This window comes from Hydra vulgaris, chromosome 15 (genome assembly GCF_038396675.1).
Source record: "Hydra vulgaris chromosome 15, alternate assembly HydraT2T_AEP".
Classification (NCBI taxonomy): Eukaryota; Metazoa; Cnidaria; class Hydrozoa; order Anthoathecata; family Hydridae; genus Hydra; species Hydra vulgaris.
The window spans coordinates 35993126-36020000 of record NC_088934.1 but is presented as its reverse complement, the minus strand read 5'-3'; the positions used below and the strand labels follow the sequence as shown (position 1 = coordinate 36020000).

General features: G+C 30.0%; 1 protein-coding gene and 1 long non-coding RNA gene across 2 annotated transcripts in view; one reads left to right on the top strand and one right to left on the bottom strand.

Moving 5' to 3' along the window:
• Positions 1-1056: 1056 nt before the first annotated feature.
• The window catches only part of LOC136091285 (TNF receptor-associated factor 5-like), a 138562-nt gene continuing 112743 nt past the window's right edge, over positions 1057-26875 (bottom strand). Inside the window, exons 11-12 of the mRNA XM_065818648.1 lie at positions 20629-20757; positions 1057-1362 (exon numbers count right to left, since the gene is read on the bottom strand). Of these exons, the coding sequence (XP_065674720.1) occupies positions 1195-1362; positions 20629-20757 (297 nt within the window). The 3' untranslated portion in view covers positions 1057-1194. The remainder of the gene's footprint in view (positions 1363-20628; positions 20758-26875) is intronic.
• On the top strand, positions 5882-7376 carry LOC136091286 (uncharacterized). The gene is made up of 5 exons (XR_010643871.1): positions 5882-6013; positions 6097-6117; positions 6303-6326; positions 7053-7138; positions 7218-7376. It is a non-coding gene; the product is annotated as an uncharacterized LOC136091286 (long non-coding RNA).

Genomic DNA, 26875 nt, shown 5'->3' with positions numbered 1-26875 from the left:
CGTTTGTACGATTTTTCTCATCGTTAATGTTTCTTTTTATTTTAATCTGGAGCTTCTAAACATTATGCTATTAATGCATTTTGGCTGAAGTTTTTTGTATTGACATTCTTGTCTTGTATGCCATGGGATTTTTTTTTGTTTTCTTAACTTTCTTTCTCCAGCTTTTTTTTAATCTATAGGTTTTTCCATTTTCAATGTTCAAGATTGTTTTTTTTTTTTATCAATTTTTTTAAAAAAAAGTTTTGTTAGAAAACTCATGACGGCTTTTGAGGAAATCCAGGAGTGTTTGCAAATGGTGTGTTTGTGTTTTTCGTATTGAATTTTCTCCATTTTAAGAAGATAAATAAACATAAGAATCTGTTATAAAATTTCATTAAAATAAGAAGGATAATGAAGAAATTTATTGACGGAATGAGTTAAAGCTAGAAAGACTTTTAAAATGCATTTTTAGGATTATTGTGGAGAGTTTTGCTTGTCTAAATCAGCCGGGCGAGGGTCAAAACGTAACTAGCTAGGTTCGGAAGAAACCTCTATAGCCAACCTCTTGCGCAGCTGTCGTTGATACTTTTTCAATTGCTTTTTCATAATAGGCTACTACTAAAATCGACATTTGGTTTTATTTTTTTAGCTCCCTCCTTCCTCTTTTCACGTCAATAAAAACGCAACGTCATGGTGGAAAGACATAGAGAGGGTGAGAGAGAGAGAGAGAGAGAGAGAGAGAGAGAGAGAGAGAGAGAGAGAGAGAGAGAGAGAGAGAAGGAGAGAGAGAGAGAAGGAGAGAGAGAGAGAGGGAGAAGGAGAGTAAGAGAAAGAGAAGGAGTGAGAGTTAGGTAGGATTTGGCTTTCAGCTTGTTTTAGGAGAATAATCTTTTTCAAAGAAAACAGATACTTTAAAAAAACAAACTGCAACACAAAGAAAGGTAACTTAAAAAGCACTGAAATATAAATATGTTTTGATTTTGAATGGGATTTTCTAGGTCATGACTTTGTGATATAATGTAGTTCTGGGCAGGGCGAAGAGAAAGGAACGTATAAGAGCAGGTATTACTGATGATATTAAAATAGCAAATTTTTTTATTTTTTTTTTAATTGGTGTTCTTAGGAACATTTTTTAGTTGGTGTTACAGATGGTGTTTTTATACAGTTTTTGTTAGATTTTTATAAGACCACAAGTGGTGCTGTGTTTTCGCCATACTAATTTTTTTTAGTAACGTGACTGTTGAGTTGGTGGGATGGTGGAAGTTCTAAGATTTTTCTTTTGATTTCTTCTAAGCTTTTTATTCGATTGTCGTTGAAAATTTCTCGTCGGTTTTTGGTGTGGGGTTCGTTGAAAACATCGTAGACTCGGGGCGTCGTGTCGTTCTAAATGAAGAAAGTTTTTATAATTCGGGTGGGGAAAATTCATGGTGTTCTGGATTATGGGAAGGCGTTCGTTACGTGCTGTTACTGTCGGAAACACATTAAATTTCGTTGGAGTGTGGAAACACATTAAATTTCGTTGTTGTGGGTGTTGTTGCTGTGACGTTTTTTCGGTATTTTACTTTGATTTCGTTAATCCAAAATATTTTGTTGGTGTTGTCGTTGGGGGCGTGTACGTTCGTGGGTCGTTCGTAGGTGTGAGAGCATGTAGGTCGTGTGTTTGTGTTGGTCCTATGTATAAATTTTTTATTATTTTAATTTTTTTTTTCATAGTTTTTGATGAATATATCTGATTTTGTTATAAAATGTTTTTGTATGAGTTATATAAAACCCTATGTGTTTGTCGTGGTATTTATGTTAAAGTTATGTGGTTTTCATGTTTTCAAAGTGGTGAGTGGTGTGACTTGGCAGGGTGTTGAGCAAGATGGATAACCTTGTCAGCCAAGTGGTGTACTTATAGCAGAGGGGTGAATTGGTAGCATTTAGTGCCAGGTGGTGTTACTGCTTTAGAGGTAGGTGGTGTTGTATAGCCTTTTTTAATTATTTGGAAAACACATAATGTCTGTTAATGTTTAGCGTAATGTGTATGTGTAATGAGAGGATGCAACCTTGATCTTTAAATCTAGGGCATTTTAATGTACTAAATTTGAAGTAATTGAATAACTAATATGGAATATAAAAGCAAATATACTTTTATGGATTTATACGTTTAGTAAAAAGATAAATATAGTTAATTTTAAATTGGTTTTCTAATTTTGTCTTTCATATTTTAATTTGGTTTGTTATTTTTGTTGGATTTAGGATCAAGGGTGTTAATATTCTATTGTTATGTGTTATTGTTGTGATGCTTGTATGTGTTATTGTTGTGATGCTTTGTGTTGAGAGACTGCTTGGCTTACCTTCACGTTGGTGTCTATTGTTTAAATGAATATTGGTAGTTTCATTATTGGAACTTACTGCTTTTATTTATTTACTAAAAGCCAAAACAACATTTTGGTAAAAGTGCAATTTATATCTTAATTTGATTTTATGTATATATTTTAGTATTGTTAATCCTTTTTGGAATCAGATTTTATAGTTACATTTTTGATAAATGTTTATATTAACTGCCATGTCAACATAGGTTACTATAAATAGGTAAATCGATTTTGATTTTTTATGTGGTATTTTTTTTTTTTTTAATTTATTTTTTTGTAATTATGGTATCATAATACCATTTTTTTTTTCTTTAAGATTTATGATTGATGCATTTAAACGATTTATAAAAAAAAAACCTGATTTCCTTTTATTGTAAATTTTTGTCAGTTAAAGTGATATAAATATATGCAATTAGTTCAATATTTTTTTTTTAATTTCTCTATTTTATGCCTAATAATTTGTTGTACGTAACTTAAGGGATGTAAGAGGGGTCGCAACTAAAAACCTTTAAATACATGGAAAATATTGTAGTTTTGCGCATTTGTCAAATACCAAGTTACTTAAATTTTATAACGGGTTTAACTAATTAATTAGCTTAGTTTGCATTTGCAACCCTTTTGAGGAAAGAAAAAATTCTTATATATGTTGAATTCTTTTATATATTAAAAAGAAAAAATTCTTAAAAATGTAAATCATTGTTTTACATTTTATTATTTTGGTAAAAGGTCTTCATCAAAAACTTGATTACTTTTAATAAAAATAACTTTATTTTCCTGGCCACCATTAAGGCAAAAACGAGGAAGGGAGGTCCTTTATTAGTGTTAAAATATTTACAAGAATTAAATTCCAAGTAACAAAAAGAATTTTTAGTAAATGGTAGCAAATTACCATTTACTAAAAACTATTGAAACAAAGAGGCCATACAAATAATATAAAAATGTTCTGTTTTGAACAGACTTAACAAGGCCCGGGTGCGGTTTACAAACATGAAATTATGTCACGTTAAAAACTATGAACGTAACCTTTAAAAGCCAATTTAAAACATTTTTGGTAGCTAAATGTAATAGTACATTGTAAGTATAAATGTGATAGTATAGTAAAAAAACCATTTTATGAGCCAAAAAATTTTAAAATTTTAAGACTTAATTGATTGCGGTTAAACCGCAATAAATAGCAATTAGAAGGCTATATGGCCCAGACGGAATATGCAACATAAATATCAAATTTTTATTTTATAATGTATTGTATTTTACATCTGATGACGATCTGTGCTAAAACAGGTCGAAATATCACAAAATAGAAAAATTAGTACGATGCTGTTTTGATGTTTCAAAACTTATTATATATTTACGTACTTTAAGAAATGTCGCTTAAAAACTTAAATATCAAATTTGTATTTTACTCATTCACAAAAAATGGAGTTAAGACAAATAGGCTCTTATGTCCAGATATGTTTACTGCACATATTAGTAAATAAACTAATTAGTTGCGTAATGAGTAAGATGCATTGATGAATCTTAGGCATTGAATAAAATTGATGATTTATTTATAAATAGATGAGTTATTTTTGGCATTGAATAAAATTGCTAATCATAATCATAATGTAATTAATTGAATATGCTAATCGTAATTTTATTTGTAATAATGTAATGCAATAAGTAAAATGCAGTTTTACTTTTTTGTTACTCTTGGTTGTTTTGTTACACTTAGTGATGGACAGTTTCATTTGTGTGCTGTTAGTTTTTCTTCTGGAATTTTGAGATTGAAATTTCCAGACATTTAAAAAAGCACGTTTCTATTATATTTGTTTTAATACATCTTATCATATCCTTCAAGTAAGTTATATTCTGTTTAATCATTCTAATCGTTTACATTTTTTTATATCTTAACATGTCTATTACCTTCATTAAATTTGTTTTTAAGCATATTTATTTTTATTTTTTATATCAAATTAATAGAATGTCCCAAATTGTTGAAGATGAAGGTTTGTATTTATTTAGATGTGTATTATGCTACTGATTTGTATCATGTTATGTAGTTAGTTCTTAAATATATGTTTATTTTTAGTCACTGAATTACTAAGAAGTAAGTTTTGTTCCATTTTGTTATAATTAAATGTTATAAATTGCAGTTCGTAAAGGTTTGTTGATTTAAATTAACTTTACAATAATTAAATGGTTTAGACAAAAATTTTTGTAAATTAATCCAATCCAGAAAGATTAAATATTTATTTAATCTTTAAAAATAAGTAATTAAAGAGGTTTAAGAAAGAATTGGCTGCAATATTTGTTTGCTTTTCTGTTTGGATGACAACAGTATTATTGGAGAAAGTAAGTAAAAAAGCATTTTTACTTTTTAAAAAGGAAAAGAATTACTTTTTAATATTTCTGTTTTTTTTGAAGTAGGTTTAAAATTTCAGGTTTTTAAAATCTTATATATTATAATCTTAAATATTTTTGATAACTTAAAAAATATTTAAGATTATAATATATAAGATTTTATCATTAAACTATAACTATTTTCTACAACCAGGTTGTAGAAAATAGTTATAGTTTAATGATAAGATTGTAGACTGTTAGAGCAGATTAAATCGATCAAAGATCTATTTAATCTATAATAACCTACTATAATAATCTAATAACCTACTATCAAAGTGAAAATTTACTATCAGTTTGTTTGTTTTTCTGTTTAGTTGACAACAATGAAGTGAGAGGTAGTAAGTTTAAAAGGATTTTTATTTTTTTATAAAGTAACTAAAATGTATTTTAAAATATTGTTGTTGACTTTAAAGTAAACAGTAGGTTTTTATAATTTTATACAATAAGCCCAAGAACTTAGGTCCTACTTGAAATTATATTGTCAATAATAAAGAGAAGAAATTTAAAATTCCCATTAAGACAGCTTTTTATTATTTTACATCAAGTCAGTTTAATTAAGATTTATTTTCTTTAGTTGATCAAGAGAGAGCTAATAAAGGTATTAGTTACATTAGTTAAGTGATTTTATTTTTAAAAAGTTAAGTAGATGTTTTAATGTCTATACATTTAAGGGCTTTTATTGTATAGACACAGAATTGAAGACTGAAATAAGTCAGTGTTTTTGCTATTAGATATTTGTTAATAGGAATTTGTTTATTTGTCTTGTAACTGGAATTTTAAAACTTCAAGTACTTAAGCTTTATTTTGTTTTTTCTTTTAGGAGAGTTGGAAAAAAAGCAAAGTATAAATTATATGATTAGTATAGTTAAATAAATAAAGTGTTTATTTCTGTACCTCAAAAGTCCAAGTCACATTTTAGAAATTGTCCAGGAGAGAGTAAATAGTAAAATAATTAGTCTTCATTGGCTTATTCTTGATGGTTAAATTTATGTTTTATTTAATTTGTCTTGAGGCACATGAAATATAATTTTGACAAAAATATAAAGTTAAATAAAAAAAGTGAAAAGACATTTCTGAACTACAGATACTGAAAAAACTAAAAAGGTCTCATACATAACTCATTTTCAAAAAAAAAACAGGATAACCGACCTTTGTCTTCTGAGGTACAGATATTAAAATTTAAAGTTTATTTTAGTTTATAGTTTTGGTTTAGTTTATAGTTAATTATAGTTTAGTTTTAGCTTCAGTTATCTTTTTTCTTACTTTAGACAACTTCATGGAAGAAATGAGGGGAATAGGTAAAAAAAAATTATAATTATATATTTATTTATATGTAAATATTATTCTATCAATTATTCTGAGGTATATTTTTTGTCTTTAGTGTCTGGTAGAAACATAACTGGTAGGGCTGTGATTTAAATTTTATATATTTTTTATGGAAAAATATGTGCAATAGGTGAAAGAATTATTTAATATAAATATGACATTTTTAAACTGTTTGCATTTTACTCATATTTTTATTAAAATTAAATTTTTCACAATTTAACCCTTTTTAATTTACATTTTTTTTATTATTATTATTTTTAGCATCCTCTTCATCCCGTGAAAATGGTGAGGTTATGCTTTATATTTTGATTAAAAAAAAATTCTAAGTATTTTTAATTTTTATTTTATCCTTCTATTTGTAAATTTAGAGAATTTTAACATTTGAGCAATACCAAAGACATCGCTCCCAACACCCAGGGCCTCTCTTGGAGAGGTCCTTCAATAAGTGGCAAAGTAATAGCGGTATGGATGAGCCATCCTTTAAATGGAGGGCTCATCCATACCGGGGTGTTAGGAGACACCGAAGAAAAAACAGCAACCAAAAGTTTGTAAATAACTTCTATCAGTGAAGATATTTATAACTTTTTTGTTGCCGCTTTTTCTTCAGTGATTTTTTTTTTTTTAAATTTTGTAGTTTTATTTTTAATTTGTAATTTTTTTTTATAATATATTGTTGTATATTTGGTTTGTTTTTGTCTATTTTAATTAAAATTTTATTTGTTTTTCACCAATTAAATTTAAATATAGTTAAATTGTTTCATTACCCAATCATTATAATATGATGCTACATTCTATTGTTAAAAATAATTAATTGGTAGTTTAATTTATTGAAAACACTGCTTTTAAAATTTACTATAAGCCAAGACTATTTAGCTATATAAATGCAATTTATTTTTATCTCTATTTAATGTTTTTAGTTTAGCTCCTTGAAGCATTTGTTTTTTTCTTTTTAATTAAAATGTTTTAAATCTATTGTAATGTCTTTTAAATTTAACTAAAATTTACTAAAAGCCAACGTGAAATAACGTCATAAAACAACACCGACAAGCTGCATCATGACAGCAGTTTAAGTATGACAACAGGCTACCGAAAAGCAGGTAAATTGTTTTCCAGTTTTTATTTTCTTTTGCTTTTTTTTTTCTTTTGTCTACTTATCTGTTACAATTTTTATTTTAGGTTGGTCATATGACGCATTAATGCATTATAAAAGATCAAAGTTTATATATTTTTACAGTTTGTTATAAATTGTTTGATTGTTAATTAACTTTTTTTTGTTTGAAACGTATTGTACTCAATTGCTTAGTTATTTATAATAAATTTATTTAGTTGTGTGCATTTAACGTTTTAAAGACAATTTCCTTTTTTAAAGAAACATGTATCAAGGGGATACCAAAAAGTTAATAACTCATGAATAATTTACGTTCAATTCATATTAATCTTATTAATTAAAGTTCATGTTATAAAAAATGTAACAAGAATTTAGCTTTAATTTTTCGTCAATTTAAAGCATGATGAAATGTTATTATTTTGTGTCAGTAACTAAATGCGTATTGTGTTGAACTTAGTAGTGTCTAGGAAAACGGTTCTGCCACACAGTGACCTATGTCAGTTGTTAATTACTCAAGTAACGTTAAATAATTGGTAAATTAATTTATTTTAATTTTACAGATGGTTTAATTTTTTATTTGAAGGCGTTTTTCTTACAGGGTATTAGTAAAGGTTTCGCAACTTTAAATTGTGGAAAACAGCCACTATATATTAAGTAACAGACCGACCGTAACCCGTATTACGGGTTGCTTTCTGCTAGTGTTGATAAATACGTTAGCAATGTCAAAAGTGTGGTTTCTGGCAAACGTGCTGCCCGTTCCCGAATGGTTAATAGAACGTCTGCACATTTTCGAAAATCTGTGGCAAAAGACCAATTACAATCCGGTCAAGAGAGAGACACTTTTCTTACAAAAGCGTGGGTCTCGGAATTTTATCACCGGAAGAGCAAAGTTTTGCACTTCACCTCAAAACACTCTTTCAACTGAAAGAATGCGAAAAGGACAAAGCTCACGATTATTACTACTTTTCAAAGTATTAGCTAGCGAGTTCACTTATAAAATTTACGAACCAAAACCAAAGCTGGAACTTTTTAAAGCAGAACAATTTTCCAAAACACTTCGACAACAAAACGTCTCAGTATTACAAAACAACAATCGCAATATTAGGCAATAACGGGTCCCTTTTTAACATCCCCCTTAAAACAAAAAAAACTTTTACTTAGAAGAGGCAAAAAACAAAAAGACAGTCGTGCCAGCAGAACTTTTCTGGAACGGTTCAACAAAAACAACAATGTCGTGGACCCAAATTTGGAAAAAAAACTTCACCTCCCACGCATGCGGACCGACTCAAAACATCCTCTTTCGTTTTTTACACAACAGTGTACCTTCTGCGGCCTTGCTAGCCAAAAGCACAAGACAGCAGGTCATCAAAAATAACAAATGCAAAACTTGTGGTAAAATCGAGGACAACATCCATATCTTTGCCTACTTCTGTACATACTTTGCCTCCTTCTGTTGAAATTTGGGAGTATTTTAAACATGTATATAACTCCTTGACATCCCGAAACATCTCCGATAATTTTGATCTTCTCGATTGAAACAGCGAATTTATCGGAGAAAAACCCCACTTCGCAGCTGCTGTTGACACTCACTCAAACCATCATGAGTGCAATATGGAACAGTAGATGCCACCACATATTTAGTAACAAAAAAATTGACCCAATGGCAGTGATCAGGGTAATAATCAGGAACATCAGGAATTTTATTACCTTAAAATATCATTATCATGTCCATAGAGACACCGCGGACATTTTCTGTGAGTATTTTTGTATTAAAAATGTTTTCTGTCAAGTAGAGAATGGAAGTCTTAACCTAATCTAAACACTCGGTTTGTTTCCGCACAACGGCAAAAAAATAAAAACAAAAAATACAAAAAAATATAAAACCAAAAAACACAAAAAAATAGAAAATCAAAAAACACAAAAAAAAAAAAAAAATACAAAAATATATAGTAAAATAAATAAAAATTAAAAAATGTAAATATTTACAAACATTTGTAAAAACTTTATATTGTGAAACTACTATAATAGAAAACCTTAGTTAATGTAATTTCAAAGAAAAAAATTGTAAATATTATTTTGTAATAAACCTAATAATAACTTATGGCATCGTTTTGTGGGAAAAAGAATAACTAAGACCATTTTTTCTTCTTATGGTTTTAGTATTAATTGCCTTATTTTATCTTTGTTCTCAAATCAGACTTTAATTTCGGTTAAATGTAGACTCGACAGAATCTACTGCCCTGATAAAGTCGCCAAAACAACAAAATACACCAAAATTCTCACCAACCCTTTTTCCGACCAAGAGTTTATGTCAACAACTATCAAATTTAGTAAAACTAAGAGAGGATACTGTAAATTAAATTGTTCCCTATTGGAGATAGAGGTGCATAGGCAAAAAATTGAACTCTTAATTCAAAATAGGCAAACTAAAAAACGGTCCTATAAGTCAATTTTAAAATGGTGGGACGACTGCAAACTTTTTGTTAGGGCTGAATTACAACACATATCGATACAGGAAAAAGCGAAAGTGCGAAAAACAAAAAACAAATGAAAAGGATTGAAAACTGGTGAAATATTTAATTACCTGGTTTCATATTATAAAAACATTTACAACCAAAACTAGTTTATGCAAAGACAGCCAAAACTATATCTTGTCAAATATCACTAAAAGTTTAAGTAATGATGAAAACCGAATTTTAAACACCCGCCTAACCGGCGCGGAACTAAAAGAAGCCCTTTTTAAATTTGAAAACGGAAAATCTCCGGGTTTCGACGGACTTCCAGCTGAATTTTACAAAACTTTTTGGCATATTTTAGAAAAAGATTTTGAAGAACTTGCTTTCGAAATACTTTTTGTAAAGAAACAAACCAGCCACTTTATGAAAAAAGCATTAATTTCACTAATTCCAAAACAAGGAGATCTTACTGAATGCAAAAATTGGAGGCCCGTATCCTTAATCGGCGCTGATTACAAAATAATCACAAATTGATCGAAAAAAGCGCTGGCCCTAAGACTTGCAAAAGTAATGGGGAAAATTATAGAATCAAATGAAGCTTGCGGAATCCCAGGTAGAACAATATTCTCAAATTTACATTTAGTCCGTGATCTTATAGATTACTCAGAATTTAAAAATCTACCTAGTTTCATTTTATCTAGAGACCAAGAACAGGCATTTGACAAAGTCGATCGGGCGTTTCTACTGCAAATTCTCAAAAAATTCAATCTCGGAGAAAATTTTGTATCTTTTATTAACACTCTGTATTCAGAAGTTTCGGCACAAGGTCTGACAAGGTGACCCTCTCTCTCTTCTGCTGTATGTTTTTGTTGCCAATGCTTTTGCTTTGATGGTCAGAGCGGATAGCAGAATAGAGGGTTTTCCACTACCAGGAACACCGAAACCCCTTAAATTGCAGCAGTACGCAGACGATTTGAACTTTTTTGCCAGGGACGTAAAATCTGTCCGCCATTTTTCTAAAAAAGTAAAACTGTTTGAAAAAGCAAGTGGTTTAGTTACCAATGCCTTTAAAACCAAGGGTCTCGCTCTTGGGGGTTTTGATCCAAAAATGTACCCAGAATTGGACAACATAGAGTGGAACAATAACACCGGTTTCAAAATATTGGGTGTTTACACCAGACTGAGTAATACTACCGATTTCAACTGGCTTGTAACTATACAAAAAGTAGAGTAAAAACTCAAGTTTCTGGGACTACATACTTTGTCACTAAGGGGAAAGACTATGTTAATAAACACGTTAGCAATGTCAAAAGTGTGGTTTCTTGCAAACGTGCTGTCCATTCCCAAATCGGTAATAGAACGTCTGCACAGAGCTATTTTCGAAAATCTGTGGCAAAAGACCAACTTCAATACGGTCAAGAGAGACACTTTTTTTGCCCGTCAAAAGCGGAGGTCTCGGAATTTTATCACCGAAGGAGCAAAGTCTTGCACTTCGCCTCAAAACACTCTTTTAAAAAACCAAAGCTGGAATTTTTTAAGGCAAAACACTTTTCCAAAACACTGGGTCAACAAAACGTCTCAGTACTACAAAACAACAATCGAAATATTAGGCAAAAACGGGTCCCTGTTTAACATCCCCCTAAAATCAACAAAAAATTTTGTTGATTTTACACTGGCTCATAGAAAGAACTAATTGTTTTGTTAGGCGTTCCTGTTCACTGCAAATATATTTTCTTTTTTACAACAAAATATTGTTATACATGATTAGAAAATCACTGCCTTAGTTTATGATATATAATTTACTACCTGCTTGTTTTCTGTAGATTACGTAACGTGATGTTTGTGTAAAAGTCATGTATTTTTTTATTTTTACTTAACAAAACCTTTCTTTACTAAATATACTTAATTAATCTTTATCAACTTCATTTTCAACCTTTTTCAATATTCTCGATTTCTTTTTGCACAAAGGCTCAAAAATAAACAACAAAAAACACAAAAAAGTTAAAAATACAAAAAAATTAAAAAACACAAAAAAATATAAAATACAAAGCAATATATTTACATATAAAGTAAAAATTATTTCAAATATATTGTTGAATAATTTACAAAAAATGAACGTTAAACTTATGTGAAAAATTTTGTTAATATTTTAAAACCATTTTGCAAGATATATAAAAATTGAAAAAAATAGTGTGAAACTTATTGTCAGTAATATATGCGTATTTAATATGCAGAGATAGTAAAAAAAATTGAAAATATTTATTATTTTATAATAATTAAAAAAAAACAACCTAATAACAAATACGAAGTCCCTTGCAGTAGGCAACATTGGCGCAATATTGGTGTAATATAAATTTTCATTTTTGTTAGATATTATTAACAATATTGCTCCAATCTAAAACGTCACAATTTGATATATAGCCAATATTGATTTACAATATTGGCAATTTATGATTTAGTAATATAATACCAACATATTTCTTTCCATAAGCAGTTTACAAGAGCATAGAGATGTAAACGAATATAGAATATGTACTTATTAAATGTGTGTATGAAAGTCATACAGTAAGGCGATGTACATGTATAAGTACAAGATTGTTGGCACAATACCTGTGCATTTTTTTTTTTTTTTTTTGTTTTTTGATTTTATATTTTTTTGTGTTTTTTGGTTTTATATTTTTTTGTATATTTTTGTTTTTTATTTTTTTTGCCGTTGTGCGGAAAGAAATCAAGAGTTCAGATTAGGTAAAAGGAAAGAAGATATTTCAAACTAGGTTAAGGAGAGGTTCATAAGGTAAAAGAAAGATTTATATCCAAAAAAATTAAAAAAAGGAATTACAGGACTTTAACATAAACATTACGTTACGAACACTATAGATAAAAAAATTTATGTTTTAAAATAATATTTCATATAATAAGGTCTGGCAGTGATTTGCTAATTTTATATAATAATAAGTTTGTTGTATAACATAAAAAAATTGCAAGAGGGAAGGAAATCTTTACTAAACATACAACGAGCCGTTGTTTTATTTCATCTCATATGTTTAGTTTCAGACTTCCATTCTCTACTTGACAGAAAACATTTTTTATACAAAAATACTCACAGAAAATGTCCGCGGTGTTTCTACGGACATGATAATTATATTTTAAGGTAATAATATTCCTGATGTTCCTGATTATTACCCTGATCACTGCCATTGGGTCAATTTTTTTGTTACTAAACATGTGGTGGCATCTACTGTTCCATATTGCACTCCTGATGGTTTGAGTGAGTGTCAACAGCAGCTGCGAAGTGGGGTTTTTCTCCGATAAACTCGCTGTTTCAATCGAGAAAATCGAGCTTATCGGAGAAAAGTTGTTTCGGGATGACAAGGAGTTATATACATGTTTAAAATACTCCCAAATTTCAACAGAAGGAGGACAGTAGGCAAAGATATGGATGTTGTCCTCGATTTTACCACAAGTTTTGCATTTGTTATTTTTGACAATCTGTTGCCTTGTGCTTTTGGCTAGCAAGGCCGCAGAAGGTAAACTGTTGTGTAAAAAACGAAAGAGGATATTTTGAGTCGGTCCGCATGCGTGGGAGGTGAAGTTTTTTTTCCAAATTTGGGTCCACGGCATCGTTGTTTTTGTTGAACTGTTCCAGAAAAGTTCTGCTGGCACGACTGTCTTTTTGTTTTTTGCCACTTCTAAGTAAAAATTTTTTGTTGTTTTTAGGGGGATGTTAAAAAGGGACCCGTTTTTGCCTAATATTTCTATTGTTGTTTTGTAGTACTGAGACGTTTTGTTGTCCCAGTGTTTTGGAAAATTGTTTTGCTTTAAAAAGTTCCAGCTTTAGTTTTGGTTCGTAAATTTTATAAGTGAACTCGCCAACCAATACTTTGAAAGGTAGTAAGAATCGTGAGCTTTGTCCTCTTCGCATTCTTTCAGTTGAAAGAGTGTTTTGAGGCGAAGAGCAAGACTTTGCTCCTTCGGTGATAAAATTCTGAGACCCCGCTTTTGACGGGTAAGAAAAGTGTCTCTCTCTTGACCGGATTGTAATTGGTCTTTTGCCACAGATTTTCGAAAATGTGCAGACGTTCTATTACCCATTCGGGAACGGGCAGCACCTTTGCCAGAAACCATACTTTTGACATTGCTAACGTATTCATCAACATAGTCTTTCCCCTAAGTGACAAAGTACGTAGTCCCAGAAACTTGAGTTTTTTCTCTATTTTGTTTAGAGTTACTAACCAGTTGAAATTGGTAGTATCGCTCAGTCTGGTGTAAAAAGTAACACCTAAAATTTTGAAACCGCTGTTGTTGTTCCACTCTATGCCGTCCAATTCCGGGTACATTTTGGGATCAAAACCCCCAAGGGCAAGACCCTTGGTTTTTGAGGCATTGATCACTGAACCACTTGCTTTTTCAAACAGTTTTACTTTTTCGAAGAAACAACGGACTGATTTTACGTCCCTGGCAAAAAAGTTCGAATCGTCTGCGTACTGCTGTATTTTTAGGGGTTTGGATGTACCTGGTAGCGGGAAACCCTCTATTCTGCTATCTGCTCTGATCACCAAAGCGAGAGCTTCGGCGACAAAGACATACAGCAAAAGAGAGAGGGGATCGCCCTGTCTAACTCCCTTTCCGTAGGAAAGGAGGCTGACAGGAAACCGCAATTCAGAACAGATGCCGAAACTTCTGAGTATAAGGTGTTAACAAAAGATACAAAATTTTCTCCGAGATTGAATTTTCGGAGAATCTGAAGCAGAAACGCACGATCGACTTTATCAAACGCCTTTTCTTGGTCTATTGACAAAATGAAACTAGGTAGATTTTTAAATTGCGCGTAATCTATAAGATCACGGACTAAATGTAAATTTGAGAATATTGTTCTACCTGGGATTCCGCAAGTTTGATTTGGTTCTATAATTTTCCCCATTACTTTTGCAAGTCTTAGGGCCAGCGCTTTCGTGATTATTTTGTAATCAGCGCCGATTAGGGATATGGGCCTCCAGTTTTTGCATTCGGTGAGATCCCCTTGTTTGGGGGTCAGTGAAATAATAGATTTTTTCATAGAGTGGCTGGTGTTTTTTTCTACGAAAAGTATTTCGTAGGCAAGTTCTTCAAAATCTTTTTCTAAAATGTTCCAAAAGGTTTTATAAAATTCAGCTGAAAGTCCGTCATAGCCCGGAGATTTTCCGTTTTCAAATTTAAAAAGGGCTTCTTTTAGTTCCGCGACGGTTAGGCGGGTGTTTAAAATTTGGTTTTCATCATCACTTAAACGTTTAGTGATGTGTGACAAGACATAATTTTGGCTGTCTTTGCATAAACTAGTTTTGGTGTAAATGTTTTTGTAATATGAAACTTGGGAGTTTAGTATTTCACCAGGTTCACTCGTCAATGTGCCGTCATTCTTGCGAATTTCGTTAATTGACTTGTTCCGCTGTTGAACTTTTTCCAAATTATACAAAAATTTTGAAGGTTTTTCTCCTTCTTCGATTAGTTTTTGTTTCGTGCGAATAAACGCTCCGGGAAACTGGAGCAAGAAAAGAGCATCGCGTTTTTCTTTGATGCTATCTAAATTCGGGTTAGCGTTTTGTCGCTCCCGTTGGATTTCGTTTTCAATCCTTTTGATATTTTTTTTGTTTTTCGCATTTTCCTGTATCGATATGTGTTGTAATTCAGCCCTAACAAAAAGTTTGCAATCGTCCCACCATTTTAAAATTGACGTATAGGACCGTTTTTTAGTTTGCCAATCTTGAATTAAGAGCTCAATTTTTTGCCTATGCACCTCTATTTCCAAAAGGGAGCAGTTTAATTTCCAGTATCCTGGTCCTCTCCTGATTTTACTAAAATTGACAGTTGTTGACACGAACTCGTGGTCGGAAAAAGGGTTGGTGAGAATTTTGTTGTATGTGGTTTTTTTGGCGACTTTTTCAGGGCAGTAGATTCTGTCGAGTCTACATTTGACCGTCTGATTGCGCCATGTGAATTCTCTTTTGTTGGGAAATTTGTAACGATAAACATCTACAAGGTTATACTTACCTTGGTGGACCCCGAGTTCAGCAATGCCGTAGGTGTGATATTTAGCGTTGTTTGTGCCATCTGTGTCAAAAGGCAGGCTTTCGACCATGTTGAAATCCCCGGCCATCAGGACGGGTAGTCCTGTGTCCTGCAAGAAATCTCCAAGGTCGCCAAAAAAGAGACGTCTTTCTCTCGGCACGTTAGGCGCGTAAATATTCAGCACCTGCATTTCATGTTCATCAATTTTTATCATGACATTTAATATTCTTCCGATGTTGTCCCTTTTTAGTTCGTGCAAGGAAACATTGGATTTAGAGAGAATTGCCACCCCACAACAGTTATGACTCGGACCAGAGTTCCAAATAGACTCGCCAGTCCATTCGTCACTCCACTGTTTAACAGTGGAAGGTCCGGATTTTGTTTCCTGAAGGAGGATAAGATCGAAGGTGGATTTTTTGAGAAACCCAAAAAAATTGTCGCGTTTGTCTTGGTCGTTTAGACCGTTTATGTTGCACGTTAAAATATTAATAGCCATGATGGAGAGGATCAGGTTTCCTAATTTGAAAACTCGTGTATCTTAAACATAAATATAATAATTTTACAACCTGACATAAAAAACACAAACATGAAAAGCTTAACCTTATAGCACGAGTTTTCGTTTGAACTGACGTAATACGAACAATAGGACGCACTGGACCATAACATTTCACAAAAAAGCGCGAACTACAACAATACGAATTACGACAGCTTAAGCGCTTTTTTAAAAACGTGACATGCATAATTAATGAAGTTAAAAATAGAACGTAAGAAAAGAATTTTTGTAGAAAGAAAAGAAAATAAAAGTTTACACGAAAAAAATTGAAAAAATAGTCTGATTTGAGAACAAAGCTAAAAATGTAAGATAAAAAGAAAAATAAGAGAGTGAAATAATCTGACGATTTCTTTTCCGCACATGCTTGGCTTTCATAGTCCTCATTGATGAATAACAAATCGGCCTCGTCCTGATCAAATTTTTGGTCTGTTTCTTCACCTACGAATTCTTCCACCATGTTCATCTCTTCTGGTGTTTCCATTTTTTTTTATTTACAAATTATTCGTAAAAATAAATAAAATAGATATATATTTTCATCTTTCGTCTTGGTATTTTTTTCTTTCCTTTTTTTTTCTTCAGGTTTTTTGATCAATCACTTCATTCTTCTTAGTTCTTGTTCTTCTTCTTCTATAGTTTTTGTGGTTAATTTGATATCATTCACTTTTGTCTGTTCTGTAAATGCTTTTAGATTGTGTATTGGTTCGTATTTGTTAATTTTTTCTTTTATTTTTCTTTAATAATCTTTCCTTTTTGGTTGATTTTCAGCCAAAGGTGTAAGATGTTTGTTCCACAAGTGGATTGGTATTGAAGATCTTTCGGCGCTTGCCTAGAGATCTACAGATGTTTAACGTCCAAAGGACGGGTCGTTTTCGAGAATTCTGAAGAGCGCTGCACAAAGTGATGCGAGCCATCAACCAAAGAACCCGTCCGCCTCAGCAAACAAAGCGAACTCCCCTGCCTAATCACGGACCAGCAAGATACACCGCACCGGACCCCCCTAAATCCGGCACCAACGCACTCACTCGTCCGCCCAAGCACCAAAAAAGCCTAGGGTCAGCCAGGCCAAGCTGACCCGCGACAGTTCGGGCACCAGAAGAAAATGACAGGTTTGTTGCCTCGCAAGCAAAAAGCGTAACGAGAACTAAGAACGACAGAACACACCAAGGTATGCCAGCACCGTCCAGATTCTCTACCTAATCATAGCAGTCAAAGTTATTGTGAAGGAAATAGCTGATTTAAACCATTCTAAGAGATGTTACTAGCACTTACAGACCCGGTCAACATGGCATTGGACTTTACCACATTGACCGGGCATTACATGGCTAGGTGCAACTCTTAAAAGGCAATATCAGAGATTAGTTCCTACACATAACCTAAGACATTAGATTAGGAAACGACACCGGAATAAACACAAATTCTAAAACATTATTAGAAACCACAAGGAAGACTAAAAAGTATGTGTTTTTTTCCGTTTTTTACCTGTGCATCGTTTAGAACTTTAAGATTGCGCGTAGACGTTTTATGGAATATTCGTTTTAGAGTAGACAAATATTGTTGACATTTCATATACATTTTTACTTGTGGCTTTACAAAAACTCAAAAAGGAAGAAACATGACCAAATAAAACTAAAACAAAAGATAACGCAACTAAGATTATTGTACACATTTTTAATTTTTTAGATTATTGATTCAATATGGTGATTTGAAACTTTTGGAATTCTATTAAAAAATTTCTCAGAGTAATTGCTGCAGTTAAAACCCCTAATTAACAAAAAGTTATCAAGACAATTTATTTACTTAACAAACTTTGTCACGTACGCAAACAACTACGAAGAATGTCAATATTAATAAGCTATTGAGACAAATCATCATATCAATTTTGGCCGATAAGAGCATGCCAATAAGGCTCTAATATTGGCATTCAAATATTGTAGAAACAATATTGGAGCAATATCAGCATGCTTATACTTTCCAATATTGGTATACCAATATTGGAGCAATACTTTTTACCATTATTGGCTCAATATTGTATATCTTGTCCAATATTGACCAAGATACCTAATATTGAACCATAATTGCAACAATATACCTTGCTACTAGGGTATTTCTTCTAATGGACATGTCTTCACCATTATGACAAATTTTCACCGTGCAATGCCGACATTGATTTTTTGATATTTTGGCACATTCTGTCCCAATGTGCATTGGAGACGGTGCATTGAACAAAACATTAAATATTGAACATATTTCTCCAACAAGTATTGTGTTTGAGCAAACTTTTTTTGCTGCTGAATTTTTTGTTTCAAAAGTTCGATCCAGAATGACGACTTTCTTGAAAGACTTTGTTTCCTCAAAGCTCATTTTTTAATATTATAAAAATTATCTATAAAAATATTAGATCTAAATCTTATAAAGATTTTATACACATACTTTCCAGCAATTATTTAAAACTTTACTAGTAAAGATAACATATGTCAAAATAGTCACCAAACCATATTGTATGTGTATTAAAATCATGCTAACTTGCAAGTAAAAAACTTGTAACAAACAAGTTAAAATCTTAAGTTTCGTTTGTATTTTACAAAAATAAAATTTTCTTGATTGCAATTTGTAGATTATAGAGTTAATATAAGCTACATAAAATTTTTTAAATGATATACATTCATACTAACTGTAAATTACTTTTTTGACAGTTTTACCTCAGAAAAGCCATAAAGTTTTAGAAGGCTTTTGGTTCTAACTTTCAAACTAAAGCAGTGACATTAATAATGAAGTTGTATTTGTTTTATGTATCACAGAAAACATATCATCTGTTCAAAATACAAATAAAACCCACATAGTGTCTTAGTGCTGCATGGTATACACATACTTTCCCCCAATTTTTTAAAACGTTACTATTACCTTAGAATTGATTTTTTAAGCTTTTTTTAACTATGAAGTTCAATGTTTATGTTCAAAAAAAAGAAAACCCGGTTTTAGGAGAGATAGAGTGCAAGAGATTGTCAAACTGAGTACGTACTTGCTGTCTTAAACACCCCCACCATTGCCTATTCTATTAGTTCGTTTTTGAATATTTTCCTTTCCCCCATAAACAAGTACGTACTTTGTTTAATTTTTTTTTTAACAATGAAAGACAAAGATCGCATCAAGAATAAAATTTGTAGGTAAGATCCGCTCTAAATCGAAAAATGTATTGAGTCAAGTATCATGTGGACTTGAACTGTCATTATTTGATAAGCCTTAAACTTGATAGGATTCAGCATAATATTCCAGTCATGCAAGAAACTATTCAAAAAAAAGCTCTCAGTGTTATGGTATCGAACAACGTTAATTGGAAAAATCACATCAACTCAATTGCAGCAAAAACCAATAGAATGGTTGGTTAAATAAAAAATACTTTTTGTCGTTTGGATAAAATTTTAATGAAATAATTACACACGTGATCAGTTTATGGACACTAGTAATTTGCAGCATCTGTATGGAATTCTTATTACCAAAAAGAGATTGATAAACTCAAAAACAAAAAACGTATTGCTCCGGGAATAACTAGTTTAAAATATGTTTGCTATGAGAAAGATTGAATAGATTTAAGTTGAATACTTAAAAGCCAGTTGAGCTTCATTATAAAATAAATAAAAATATAAACAAAGTTAAATGGAATCATCCTCCAAGATTAAATAAGCATGAAATAAGAAAAAATTGGTTTTGTGGTTTATCCTCCTCCGGCTAATTGCCATATAGAGGCCACATTACCGAGGACCGCAAAGACAAGTTCGGCTCCAATCGGAGCGTCATAACCCGCTCTGCGGACCAAGAGTAAAGTGATTTTGGGAAGAACGAAGATATGTTAGAGTGAAAGATAGAAGTAGTCGATTGAGAAAGATAGCATAAAGACAGAGGACAGGATTGCACGCGATGTTAGAAGGTGCAATTAAAATTTGTTAGCGAATTAATTTTTAATTAATACGCATTATTATACGAAAAAATTGGCGCATAGATGCACTTGCATTATTATTAACTAAATTTATCATTTTATAAGTTGACAGTAAATATGATAATAACGATATTGGTTATCTGAAATGTTTTTTTTTCGGGGAACTTAAACCATTAATTTAACTAATTAAATACTTTAAGTTTTTCCGTTTTTTTTAAATACCAAAAAAACAACGATTTTAAACACTAGTCTCATTAGTAGGTAGAAATAAATTAGTTATTCTTTTTTTTTTCTTCTACTTTTTCATTTTTTTTTCATTTACGCTATTTTCTTATACTTTATTTAAACATTACTTTTAATGATTAGCGCACAGTCACGGATTTTTAGTCCTGAACGCGATGCTTATGTAGTAAGTTGTTGCATTATTTTAACAACTTTTTTGGGATTTTTAATTTATTTTCAAATAATTTTTTATATAAATCTTTTCTTACCTGTTCATTGTTGGGCTTGTTAACTTTTGTTTTCATTTCTTTCTCAATTAACAAAATTTTTTTTTCAAGTTCAATCAATTTTGATGATGCTAAAAACTGTTTTTGTGCATCTTGTTCGTTTCTCATTTCCTGTATAATTTAAAATATTCCGCAATAATATTAATAAAAACTAAGATAACAAAATATATTTATAACCAATACGAATAAAGTATAAATGATATTAAGGTTACATTTGTACGCATATATTTGCATTCACAAACAAAATACCCAGGCAATTCGTTTCTACCATTTCAGGGGCACGGGAACTAAAAAAAATATTTTTTGGACGTTCAAAAGATGCCCTAAATGTTTAAAAGACATTTAAAAAACGTCTTTTTATCGTTTTGTGCTTTGAGAGAATATTGTCTTAAATCCAAATTATATTAAATCTTTGTTTCTTTTTTTTTTTTTTTCACTAATTAGCTAATTAGTGAGAATGGTTTCAAAAATGAGATAGCACCGAGTTATGATTATGGTTCAAGATATAAAACGCGGATCAGTTTGTATGTACGCAACCTTGTTTGATGCGGAAAACTTTATTGCAATAAAAGTTTTGAAAACAAGAAATTAAATGTTAATAACATAAAATTTATTAAAAATATTTTTATACTTTGTATTAGTTTCAACATGTTAAATAACATTATTAAAACGTATAACTATGTGTGTAGAATTAGACTGTATTCAATACTATATTATAGTAAAACATGGCATAACAATGAGATGATGCGTTGTCAACATTCGTTTTACTAATCTTCATTTTTTAGCATTAAAACTAAATATTTTATTTTTGCTACTTTTTTTTGCATGTACCATTTAAACTATATTATTTAGTAAAAAATATTTTTCTGCACACATAAACACCATTCTTGAGCCACTTTCTCGTCGTTGTGAAAAATCAGTTGAGACTCATTTCCCTTTTCAACAAATAAAATCATGTTGCTGGTCAAACAAGCATCATCTAATTCCGTGAACCAAAATTTATTCTTATTTTTATTCTTATTTATTATAAAGTTGAATTTTTTTACTATTTGTGTCCTTTTGTGCACTAAAAAGTTTTATTTACTTCGTTTCATTCCGTGCAATAAAAGTGCGCGAAATGAAGCATGCTTTGTAACTCTCTTTAATCTTCAATAATATGTCCGAAATAATATATTAAATATAATATAACGAAATAGTATGACGAATATAGTAATGTATACAATAATAAAATACAATACGATTACAATACAATACGAATACAATAATGAAAACAATAATATAACAAAATCCCTGTTAAAACTTCATAATACCCCGGTTAATCTATTTCAAAATAAAACAAATCTGGAAGTTCAAATTTTTTAAAATATAGCGAAATAAACCAATACTCAAATATTTTAAACCTTTATCCTAAACCAAAATTAAATTACGCCGATAAATAGCCGCATTTTATATTTTAGCTTTTCATAAAATTCTTGTATTACATCAACAACAAACAATCATTAATATCTTTTATCACGAGAAAGGAAGAAAAGACCAAAATATCTTTTTCCGATATAATTCTATTTAAGTCAAGCAGTTCAACAATAACAACCGTTTCTTATAAAAAAAAACCTTTTCTGGAATAAATAACAAATTTTTAAACACAAAGGAAGAAGTGAAACAACCATACCTCTTCATCCTCTTTATAAAGATTTCTTTTAACTGTTTTTCAATCATTTTTCTTACTTAAAGATTTTTATAAATATTTATTAAAGCTTTAAAGCTTTACTTCATTTTCTTTTAACTTATTTTTTATATAAATTGTTTAATTGATAGAACTTTCAAAACTAACAGTACTATATAGTGTTAACGAAGTCCAAGAATATTCTTGGTCTTCGTTACGATATAGAGTAGATTAGGGTAATATAAGCACTTTAAGCGAAAATTGGAATATTTTCAAAAATAGTTATGCCGGATCCGAAATTTTTGCGAATAAACAAATTTTAGGAATCCCTACTCATGATCCACTTAGATATTTGGGCACCCGAAATTTTGTCTTAAAAACAGAGAGGTTAAAAAAGTAGCGAAAGTGCTCTTATTACCCAGACCACTTGATAATAAAATTTGAAAATTCTGATTTACGTAAATGAAATTTTGGTTTACCTAAATGAAAAACGTAAACAAAAAAATTCTGATTTACGTAAATGACCTATCTTCGAACATGCATAATTTTGTTCTTTTTGCTGATGACACTAATCTTTTTTATACTCATTCCAATATAAAAACAATTTTCTTTTCAGTAAATCGTGAGCTGGAATACTTAAATGACTGGTTTAAATCAAACAAACTCTCTTTTAATATTAGTAAACTAAGTACATTTTATTTCATCATCAATCTAAATCCGATGACTTGCATCTGCAACTTTCTCAGCAAATAATAAATAATAATGTAGTAAACAAAGTTTCATCACTTAAAATTTTAGGAATAATATTTGATTAACATCTTAATTGGAAAAATCATAATACGCTAGTTAAAAACAAAATTTCTACAACTATAGGCATTATGCATAAAACAAAACACCTACTAAGTAAAAAATATTTAATATATTTATATTACTCTTTTATCCCTAGTTGCATAAGCTATTGTAAAACTGCTTGGGCAATTACTTGCCCTTCAGCATTAAAAAATATATATATTAAGCAAAAACAAGCATTTAGAATTATATGTAATGTGTATAAATACGCCCACTCCGAGCCGTTACTCAGGGAAATTAAAGCTCTTAATGTCTATAAATAAAACGTGTTCCAAAACTTGCTATTCATGTTTAAATATTAAAATGACATGCTTCCAAAATGCTTTAATAACCGATTTCTAAAAATTAATCTTATATACTTAACAAGGGGCTCTATCCATAATTTCAATTTACCTAAGTCAACTCTTAAAACATCTGATTACTCAATTTCATATAGAGGGCCTCGTCTGTAGAACATAGTTCTTAATGAAAATATGAAAAGTATAACTTCAATAAGTTGTTTTAAAAATATAGTTAAGCAGTATTTACTTGAATTAACAGACACAAACATATTTTCGTATTTTTAAATGAAAAAAAAAATCCTGTAATATTTCTATACTGTATTTGCACTAATATTCATTGGCGTATTAATATCATATTGATGACAAGACTTCTGTCTCGTCATCAATATAATATTAATACGCTTATGAATATTAGTGTGCATTGTTATGCCCATTGTTTGTATTGTTAATTACGGTTCTGTATTTTGTAAAATACACTATTTCTTAGTTTTTAAGTAGATTCTAAACTTTTTTATGCGCGGTCATATGTTCCATGCGGTCTTTTGAGTGAGATCAGCAAGGAAACTAGAGCTGACATAATTTTATTTTCAAGAAGAATTGATGTTATTTATTATTTAAAATAATAATTTAAATAATCGTTTGTTTTTTGTTGGTTGCTTTTATTTTTCTAATTTTTATAGCCTGTTTTCATTTTTTAGAAGTAGTTAGAACTAAAATTACTGGTAAAATGGTTTTTTTAGTACAATGTTTCTTTTTTAGTAAACTGTTTCAGTTTTGTCGTTAGTCTTTTTAGAACATTTTAAGCAAGTATTGTTTTATTTTCTAGAGCAGTTAGGAGGAGCTGATGGTTTTTTTAGTAAGTTCAATTCATATAGTTGTTTATAGATTAAGATTATTTTTTGTAGAAATAATAATGAGAATAAAATTTTATTTATGTATTTAATATGAAAAGTTAAATAAAATAAGACTGTTGTTTGTGGTCATGTAAATTTATATACATAAGTTTGCCTTTATTTCAATCTATTTTATATTTCTCTTTATCTATATGCATATTTTATATTCTTAGGAAAAATGATAAGGAATAGAAAAATTAAAAATAATTCTTCTGGAATTTGTCAAAAGAATGTTGTGTTGTGCTTCGTTTTGAGGTATCTGAATATGAATTTATTAGAAATTTTTAATTTTGTTATTAAATGGTTTCATCTTTTTCATTACAATGTTTTGAATTGTAGTCTGCACTCTTTGTTACATTAAAAATAATTGATGCTAATAAATGTTGTTTTATAGTTTTTTTCTTTTTATGGTACCTGCTGTGTGTAACAGATTTTAAAAAAGAACTTAACGATGTTAATGTAGTCTTTTTTGTCGTTAACTACAAACAATGATTTAGTTACTAATAACCCGTATTACGGGTTGCTTACTGCTAGTTTTGATGACAAGTACCTTGTCGGCAAATGTAGACTTTCAGTCGGCGAAAGTTTAAAAACGAGAACCTTTTTTTTTAATCTTTTTCTAATAAAATGTAAACCTAGTCGGCAAAAGTTATATTTTACCCCCTCCCTGCCATGTATATTTTAAATAACAATAATGATAAAATACTAACTACAATGAAAGCTATAAAAGAAAAGATTTAGACTCTATCTTGTACAGAACAGTTACAGAGTGTAATCATTTTTAAAAATTAACTGAGTCCTAAAAAAAAAAAAAAGATGACAAAATTGCTATATCATAAATAAAGAATTTTATTAATGATCAATAAATAGTTTCTCAATACTTTTTAAATGTGACAACGCCAGTTTTTCCACTGAGGTCTTCAATTGTTTAAATTAATAATAAGTAACAAAAAAAAAATGGTTGCTTAGTTGTAACGTGTTTATTTTGTACTAATGAAATTGAAATTTGAACGCAAATCATCTGTCTGTCAACATTTACATTATAAATACTCACAAAGAACTGCCTTTGTTTCATCAAATTTATTTGTTTTCATACGTCGTTATTTGATGCAGTTTTATTTCACATAGATAACAGTAAAATAGAAAACATTGACTTCTATATCAATAAACTCACATAAAATTCAAATGATAATTTAGGAAAAAATAACGCTTTTAAAAATAATAACAAAAGTGTCACCAATATATCCTAAATAACACTGAAAATACTAAGGAGCAAAGTACTATACGGTTTAAAAGCCATAGAATATTTCTCGTTAATAGAGAGCTTTTTAAAACTGGTATTTTAAATATTGACCTTCGTAACCGCATGACTCCAAAACAATGTGTTTTTATAAATATAATTTTCTATTTGCTGAATTGTATTTTTGTTTAGCATATCAATTTCTTTTTATGATTGATTCAAATTTTATATTAGCTAGTCAGTTTTTTTTGCATCTTTTTTCATATTGTTTAACTTGAATAATAATGTCTGGCAAATTGTTTGTATTTTATCTCTCTTTATAAACTTGTTTTAAAACTTCATATAGGTTTTTTGTTCACTTTCTGATCTTGGTAAACGATAGTATTTGAGTAGACCATTTGAATCTTTTAATTTAAAACTATTACAAAGCATAAAGCAGAAACACAATACAATTAAGGCGTTTTAAAAATCCACCCAGAAAATATATAAATATTAAGATGTAGAACACTTGTTGATACCTTATCAAACTGAAAAGCTACCATTTTAATTTTTTTTCTTACATCGTATACGTAAGCGTGCGAACCGCATCGATTGAATTTGGCTAATGCTATAATTTAACAGTTAGTTAATAGTCGTCTTACGTCATTTTAAAGAAGTTTCTAGGCTTTTCTATATGCGATTCTTTATCCGATGCCATCTTTCAAGCTAGGTCTGCAAGCAAATTAAAGCTGATAAACTTTTAGATTTTAGAAGAATTGATGTTGTTCGTTGTTCAATTTTGCAATAAAAATTTAATTAATCGTTTGTTTGTTGTTGGTTGTTTTTATTTTTCTTATTTTAATAAGAAAAATAAAAAGCCTGTTTTCTTTTTTTTGGAAGAAGTTAGAACTAAAATGACAGGTAAATAATTTTTTTATATCAGTACTGACAATTTTAGTACTGTGCAATTTCTTTTTGGTTCAGTTTTGTCTTTAATATTTTTGAAATTATTTTATGCAGGTTTTGTTTTATTTTTTATAGCAATTGGAAAGAGTTGAATTGCTTTTTAGTTACTTCATTTTTATTTTTTGTTATTAGAAGAGTTAATAAAAGTAAACGTTTATAGAAAGTCGAATTGATTCTGATTAATTCAATATTAAAAAATTTCTATACTGCATTTGCACAGCTTGCTATTCAGTTTTATTTTAAGTTGGAATTTTATTTATGTATTTAACACAAAAAATTAAATAAAATAGGACTGGTGTTTGTGGACATGAAAGTTTATATGCATAAGTTTACGTATATTTCATTATATTTTATATTT